Source organism: Procambarus clarkii, chromosome 10 (genome assembly GCF_040958095.1).
Source record: "Procambarus clarkii isolate CNS0578487 chromosome 10, FALCON_Pclarkii_2.0, whole genome shotgun sequence".
NCBI lineage: Eukaryota > Metazoa > Arthropoda > Malacostraca > Decapoda > Cambaridae > Procambarus > Procambarus clarkii.
In genome coordinates this window covers 16542496-16550986 of record NC_091159.1, presented here as the reverse complement: position 1 = coordinate 16550986, position 8491 = coordinate 16542496, and the positions used below count along the sequence as shown (strand labels likewise).

General features: G+C 43.1%; 2 protein-coding genes across 2 annotated transcripts in view; one reads left to right on the top strand and one right to left on the bottom strand.

Moving 5' to 3' along the window:
* Window positions 1-8491, bottom strand: part of LOC138349726 (peroxisomal acyl-coenzyme A oxidase 1-like) — a 235755-nt gene that overhangs the window by 137702 nt on the left and 89562 nt on the right. The gene's annotated exons all lie outside the window — the stretch shown is intronic.
* LOC138363183 (zonadhesin-like) lies at window positions 3540-4901 on the top strand. The gene has a single exon (XM_069322176.1). The coding sequence runs from the start codon at window positions 3540-3542 to the stop codon at window positions 4899-4901; it is 1362 nt and encodes a 453-aa protein (XP_069178277.1).

Sequence of the window (8491 nt, the reverse complement as noted above, 5' to 3'; positions counted from 1 at the left end):
ATGACATCGTTTGTGATTCGTCCTCGTGATCTCAGGATCTCCACATAGAAGAAATTAGAGGTGAATAACACGAATGATGTTAACGACTCGTTGACTCCTCACATACGAGCTGAAATTTAAAGAATATTAAGTAGCATTGGAATAGGCTACTTTTAATCTCAATATTCATGAAAATAGAAGAAACGCTAATGTGGTACTAACGTTGGATATGGGGTCGTCTCACTATGTAACGACAGACTACTCACAAATATACAATCTTAAATGATGCATCAAGAAAGAAACTATACTAAACGTGAGCGTAGTTACTACTGAAGTTTGCCGATATCGCTGTGGGAACCGACCTGTGAGATTTATATTTATTTAATTTATATGAATTTATATTTACGTTAATTTATATACTTCGATAGCAATTTGTATAATGATAAGTGGACTGTATTTCTGCAATAATGTCATAATCTCACAAATCGATCCTCTACACATTAGGGGGGTTTATAAATGAATATATGCAGCCAATCAAACTACAGTAACTACATACATTGAAAAGGTTCCTTATCTTATAGTACAGCAGGTTAGTCCACCAGGTATAACTAGGGTGTAGACACCAAATTATCCTCTTTGAGGTAGCTTCCATATCACCCAGTAACTGGTGCACAAATCTTGCATCCTCGTCTTGACCTGTCAAAAGTGCGCTAGCTGTGAAGCCAGAATCCTATATATGACAAGCTATATCAGAGAAAACACTATACAGTACATGGAACATTAAAGACCTGGCTTAATTACCTTTAGTTTGAGGCTTCCACGTGATCTCTAACCGGGTCACCCTATATCCTGACATTAATGGCCATAAATGAATGATAAACGGGTTTCGGATAGACACTTAACTTGAATTTGTAGACAGCGTGTTGACAATGGTACACCTTTGGGTTCCATAACACTACGTCCAAGTAAATTTAACAGGAGCCGAATTTGCTCCCGTGTGAGCCTCTGGTCTCAGTATAAACAATGGCTGTTTAACACTCCATACTATTGACGTTACTGGCCGACATTGTCCAGAATGATAGGAGCCGAATTTGCTCCACACGTCTCGGAGGTGACACAACAATGGCTGCCCTCCTTCCTCCCTCTCTCTGACGCCTGGCTTACATTGTCCACATTTCAGAAAGTGATAGAAGGGTCACATTTACTCTACTTTAATATTGATAATTAAGTTAATTTATATAAGATGTTTTTATGATGGTAAAGTCCAAAGACTAATGTATTTAAGAACAATTCCCAGCAGAATAGCTGGTGAATTATAATAGTATGTGGTGATGATATCCCGTTTTCTATAGACGGTAATTCCACTACAAGTTACGTTTTCTATGGTTAACTTGTTTATACAACACAGCTCTTATCTGTCTGTATGATATTATTATTAAATGGTGTCGGATTTTCCGACAATCGCGTCTGCCAATCCCAAACTTTCACGGCGTTGTACACGTATTTGTGGGTTTTGGGTTTTATTATAGACGCGTTATTGGTTGGCCGAGCACTATGGAGCACGTGGAAGAATAATTATTCACTATTAGTTTGGTATCAGTGTAATTCTTGCTGATAACTCCCAATCGCCACGTGTCTCGCCACTCTTGACGCCAGGACCCTTCTCTCTCGTCCGCTGTCCAGGCACGCTCGCTCTACAATGGCGTCGCCGCCTTCCCCAACCCGCGTCTCGCATTCACCACAGAAATTATTAATCACGAATAATACTTTTTCGCGCAATTGTGGCTGAAATACTTTAATGAGGACTGGGTTGCAATTATAGGGGTTTAAATATTATCGCATTCTCGTCTTATGGTGTTAAACGAGAAATGGAGAAGATTTTAGTTTTCTCCATGGCATTCATGCGTGACAAAAAAAAACTATTACTTGATAACAATTGTAACTAAAAACTCTCGATTTAGGATTATTGGGAGTTATGTTATCCGTAAGTAATTATCACACGGAATACTGATGATTTTAGAGAACCCCATTCAATTCTCTAACACATTGGTAATAAATGTGTTTAACTAGACATTATCTGACGCAATGTTTGCTGCTCGATTTCGTGAGAATTCTAGCATTAATACGCAGATGCAATGGTTAGTTTATGTTGACACTACTGTTAGTAAATTTAGTGACTACTGTAGTTAGTATATAATAATAATGATTTATTATAATACAATAGTAGTTTATTAGTGTTGGAAATTTCCAACAGTTGTCCCCTAACTCCCCTTGCCACTTCGGGGTGGGGGGGGGGGGATAGGGTGTTTATGTAGCGTCAGGGCACCAATCCCCCCAGCCACTGGGCATGGCGAGAAGGCACCCCTAAGCATACCTAATTCCCTATCAAACACAAACTAAAACACACATAAATGGCAGATCTCATCATAACCCTCAAGAGTTAAGATGATACTAATAACACACAATAATAACCTGAAAAACAAACATATATTAAATGGAAAATTCTTTTGTATTTGGTTTTAACTTATGCATTCCCCGACCAGCCTATGCCTGTCCCATACCCCAGACCATTTCCCATACAAATCTGGGTGAGGCTAACCGCAAGCGTCTGGACTCGCACTCTGGATAGACAGACATTCTCTCTTATAGGGATAAGCCTAGGGTGTTTTATAAGCTTATGAATGGCTCTTTACAAAATAGAGAAACTCATCTTCTCATTCAATGAGAGTGTTCTATCGGATCAAAAGGTCGTCTAAAGGCGGCCTTAAAGCCATAGGACGTGTGTGTGTGGACTTGCATAAGATTAGTTTAAAGAGAAATTCAATATGTAATATAATGGTGGATAATACCCGAGTTCCTGATATCAAATTAGGTAACTTTGATTTAGTTTAATAACCTGTCGAAATTCTAGCTGTTAGGATGTGCCATTATTTGTTGGTTTAAATAACTAGCTTAAGTTGTAATGTGAAAAAAATCCTTCCACCTCTCATTATACTCTTTGATTTATTTTGTCTCATAGCTCTTGGTGTAGCTGTTCTTATTAATTAATAATCCGTGTTCCTAGCGGTATTAATAATTCTCTTTCATCATTGAATTTAAAATATCAAGCTAGAAGATTTGAAATTATATTTAATTAACAAAATTACAACTATTAACAAAATGCAAAATAACCCCTTGGATGTTAAGTACCAGTATCTGTTACTCATTGATTCCTGATACCTTAAGTAAATACTAATTGACGTGCTGCTTCTGTGTCGCCTTTGAATGAATTACGACACACATGTGAGACGCATCACGCATATAGCATAGACCCGTAACAAGTGACTGTAAAGGGTGGAGAGAAGTGATTTAATCATTACCAGTTGATACAATATTAGGCGTCATATTCCCAGAACTGTAGTTATTGTGTTATCGGTCTATGCTGCTTTGTATCCGCTTCGCTAACCCACCTTCGTCTGGTGGTACGATATCTGCTGTCTTTATAGCTGTGTCGGGATGATACTGGTTTATGGCTCTAGAAGTAATGTTTGAGGCCTGTGATAGTGAATTATTAAACCATGATGATTATTGATTTCCTGGAATTTGGGCGTGGGCGTGAGTGCACAGGCGTGGGGCGTGAGTGCACGGGCGTGGGGCCTGAGTGCACGGGCGTGGGGCCTGAGTGCACGGGCGTGGGGCCTGAGTGCACGGGCGTGGGGCCTGAGTGCACGGGCGTGGGGCCTGAGTGCACGGGCGTGGGGCCTGAGTGCACGGGCGTGGGGCCTGAGTGCACGGGCGTGGGGCCTGAGTGCACGGGCGTGGGGCCTGAGTGCACGGGCGTGGGGCGTGAGTGCACGGGCGAGGGGCCTGAGTGCACGGGCGTGGGGCCTGAGTGCACGGGCGAGGGGCCTGAGTGCACGGGCGTGGGGCCTGAGTGCACGGGCGTGGGGACTGAGTGCACGGGCGTGGGGCCTGAGTGCACGGGCGTGGGGCCTGAGTGCACGGGCGTGGGGCCTGAGTGCACGGGCGTGGGGCCTGAGTGCACGGGCGTGGGGCCTGAGTGCACGGGCGTGGGGCCTGAGTGCACGGGCGTGGGGCCTGAGTGCACGGGCGTGGGGCCTGAGTGCACGGGCGTGGGGCCTGAGTGCACGGGCGTGGGGCCTGAGTGCACGGGCGTGGGGCCTGAGTGCACGGGCGAGGGGCCTGAGTGCACGGGCGAGGGGCCTGAGTGCACGGGCGTGGGGCCTGAGTGCACGGGCGTGGGGCCTGAGTGCACGGGCGAGGGGCCTGAGTGCACGGGCGTGGGGCCTGAGTGCACGGGCGAGGGGCCTGAGTGCACGGGCGTGGGGCCTGAGTGCACGGGCGAGGGGCCTGAGTGCACGGGCGAGGGGCCTGAGTGCACGGGCGAGGGGCCTGAGTGCACGGGCGTGGGGCCTGAGTGCACGGGCGTGGGGCCTGAGTGCACGGGCGTGGGGCCTGAGTGCACGGGCGTGGGGCCTGAGTGCACGGGCGTGGGGCCTGAGTGCACGGGCGTGGGGCCTGAGTGCACGGGCGTGGGGCCTGAGTGCACGGGCGTGGGGCCTGAGTGCACGGGCGTGGGGCCTGAGTGCACGGGCGTGGGGCCTGAGTGCACGGGCGAGGGGCCTGAGTGCACGGGCGTGGGGCCTGAGTGCACGGGCGTGGGGACTGAGTGCACGGGCGTGGGGCCTGAGTGCACGGGCGTGGGGCCTGAGTGCACGGGCGTGGGGCCTGAGTGCACGGGCGTGGGGCCTGAGTGCACGGGCGAGGGGCCTGAGTGCACGGGCGTGGGGCCTGAGTGCACGGGCGTGGGGCCTGAGTGCACGGGCGTGGGGCCTGAGTGCACGGGCGTGGGGCCTGAGTGCACGGGCGTGGGGCCTGAGTGCACGGGCGTGGGGCCTGAGTGCACGGGCGTGGGGCGTTAGTGCACGGGCGAGGGGTGAGAAAGATTACGTGAAAAAGAAACGTTGCCACTGCTTTCAAACACTTTACAGGTACGTTGTGGCAACCTAAAATTGTTTGTCGGGATGTATATATTATACACACCACGGAAACAGTGGTGTATATTTTTTTCTTACAATCATGTTGAATTTTTCTTACAATCTTTTTTCTTACAATCTTTTTTTCTTACAATCATGTTGAATTTTTCAGCGAAGATAGAGTTGTGGGGTAATCCTAGCAGGCAGTAATGTGCTTTTTATTTGGTGAATATTTTTATTGTATTTTTTATTTACTTCAAATAGTGGACTGTATTTAAATTCAGCTTGGCAGGTTTCACTTTAACACATAGTTGGGGGTTGGTAAATGTACACAGCCTATCCCACAATTGGTGATATAATAAGCCATAAACATTTACTATTTGCGTCATATAAATTATACCACATATGGTGGATTAGACTACAGTGTAAGGTTAGTACTATACAGTAGTATTGTAAACATGGATTAGTACAAAGTTAAATGGGTGGCCTTCGCTGTGTGGTTGATATGGCCTGATTAGGCAGTGTGAGAGCTGTTCCTTTATCATCAAATTAGGGTGTGGCACATATGGTCCAGGCTGTAAAATGGCGGCTAGTTCTCATGTCGAGTCTGGGGAGCAGCTAGTGTATGCAAGATGTTACAGGTGTAACGTACGATTATGTTACGTACAAGACAAGAGTACGTAACAAATTTCCTACAAGAGTAGCCAGTGTTAAGTGAATTACCCGGTATATGTGGAAGTGAAGGCGTGCATATGAAGACGAGCAGCAATTGACAGTACGAGGATGGACATCTATGACATGTCCTAAGCATTTCCAAAATGCACAATTTAGCTGACCAAAGCCATAATTTCGCATATTACTCTATTCCCAACTTTACAAACTAAGACACTGATATATAATTACACCTTTAACCAGCAATTCAGATAAGAATTACTCAGTATAACTGAGTTCTTCTTCATGTGATCTTGAACTCTGCCTCACTGCAAACTATAACACGTATATGACAACAAAATAAAAAAAATACAGTTTAATGAATTCCAGATAATAAGTAACATTCACACTTCACATTTTACTAATTTTTAACTATATTATATATGTTGAAAGCATATATGTTTATAGACCATATCTGCATTAAGATATTACAAATTTACTAATTCACCTGCACATCTCTTCAGAATTACAGATTAATTGTTGTGTTAAAAATTATTACAAAACTTTTTTTAACAGCACTACGTTTGTCAGTTTTAGTACCAGACGGGAACTATCAGGGGAAAGCGCTAAGCCATTATGACTATATAGCACTGGGAAGGGGTCAGGATAAGGATTTGGGATGGGACGAGGAAGAAAAGAATGGTGCCCAACCACTTGGAAGGTCGGGGATTGAACGCTGACCTGCATGAAGCGAGACCGTCGCTCTACCGTCCAGTCCAAGTGGTTGGAGGAGTGGAAGGTCATTACTGTGACAGACAGCGTCGACAGAGGTCCACACCCTCGTTCATTTACACATGTACACAAACATCGTTGCATGAAACACTTTCTCAATTTTGTATTTTTTCCCCTTTTGATTTTTTTCTTGTTTTCCTGTTCGGAGGGTTGAAACTGGAAAAGACTATTGAAAAAATTAAAAAAAAAACTAAACTAATTCAATTATGTGAGGCCACTGCATTTTTGACCCAATTTCCATGAACTTTTCAAAATTGTGTACACAACCTTTGGACACTATTTTAATAATAAATAAAGGCTTAGAAAACTTATATTTGCTATACTAACGTACCTAATTAAATAGGTAATTTGAATGCACTCCATAGCCTTCCTTGCTTTATCCCAAATGCACGTTTAATAAAAATAAACATATTTTAATTATTGTTATAATTTATGCATATAAAGTTTTACACACACACACACACACACACACACACACACACACACACACACACACACACACACACACACACACACACACACACATTTTTAATTTTAATAACATGGCTGGTGAAATACTAAAGAAACTGTTCATGACTTGCGAGACAAAATTGGAATATGCAGCAGTTCTTTTTGCCCAAATCTCAAGAAGCACATCCATAAACTGGAAAAGGTACAAAGACATGCTACAAAATGGGTTTCGGAACTGAAGAGCAAGAGTTAGGAGAAGAGGCGTTAAACATGCCAAAACTAAAAGATAGAAGAAAAAGAGGTGATATAATCACCACTTACAAAATACTAACAGGAATCGACCAAATTGACAAAGAGGAATTCCTGAAACGAGCAACTTAAGGAACAAGAGGACACAGATGTCCTCTTATGTTCTTGAAGAGAACACAGATGCTAAGGAAACAAAGATGCCGAAAAAATATTGTAAAGTTTTCTTTTGCAGAGTGGTAGACTGTTGGAACAAGTTAGGTGAGGTGGTGGTGGAGGCCAAAACAGTCAGTAGTTTCAAAGCGTTATACGACAAAGAGTACTGGGAAGACGGGACACCACGAGCATAGCTCTCATTCAGTAACTACACTTAGGCAATTAGTTAGGTAATTACACACCTACACGCGCGTGCGCGCACAAAAAGAGGTTACAGAAAAAAATGATTTATTCTAGAATTTCACAATCTTCATTCCTATGTATTATATTTTCAAATATATTTTGAATTTGGTGTAGAATTACAATTGTTAACAATAAAATAATATCTCCTTGCTGAAATATATCGGGGCTCATTGTATAATTTGCTATTACTCAATATTTCTTGGGCAAGACAGCGAGAGAGAAGAGAAGGAAGAGTGGGTGATTTGGGTATAGGAAGGATGAGAAAGGAGGGGGTTTGGGAGGGCGGGGGGTGGGGGGGGTGGGGGGAATTTGATCAAAATAAATGAGTACCACATAATATTAAGAAAAAATAATATTAACAACAAATTACAAATCTGAATGCAACAAAAACTTATCAATTTTTAGCGATCACTTTGAAATGCACAATAAAACAATTGTATAAAGTTCACCAAAGAGAAAATGGTATTTAGTTGAAAATATTTGCAATGTGTTAATGGATAAAAGCAGTCAAAAAATAAAATACTGTAGACTAGAATTGTCGGGTACTGTAAAGACCAAAAGTGAAAGTGAATGGAGAAAAACTGAGCAGTTTCGTCACGTAAAGAATTCGTGAAAAGAATGAGTCGGGGGAAAAAATAAAGTGGTCACGGGAGTGTGTGTGGTCAACACATTCCATCCGTTACTTGTATAGAAACTGAGAAAAAGTTAGTTCCACTGGTGGGGTTTGTCTGGCAGAGTTCCATGGACAATTGTTGAACACATATCTGTGTGTGCACGTCTGTGTGTATGTGTATGTGTATATATATATATATATATATATATATATATATATATATATATATATATATATATATATATTGTAGTTTTCATTTTATAGGCTGTATTACAGCCATTGCTTTATATTGCTTTATTTTTCTAGATTACCAATACTATATTGTGCTGCTATATTGTGGTTCCAAGGGTTGTTATAGCCGGGGGGAAGGGTTGTAGAGATAAGC

Coding starts and splice junctions, on each gene's coding strand:
- LOC138363183 (XM_069322176.1), top strand. CDS start 3,540: ATGATTATTGATTTCCTGGAATTTGGGCGTGGGCGTGAGTGCACAGGC.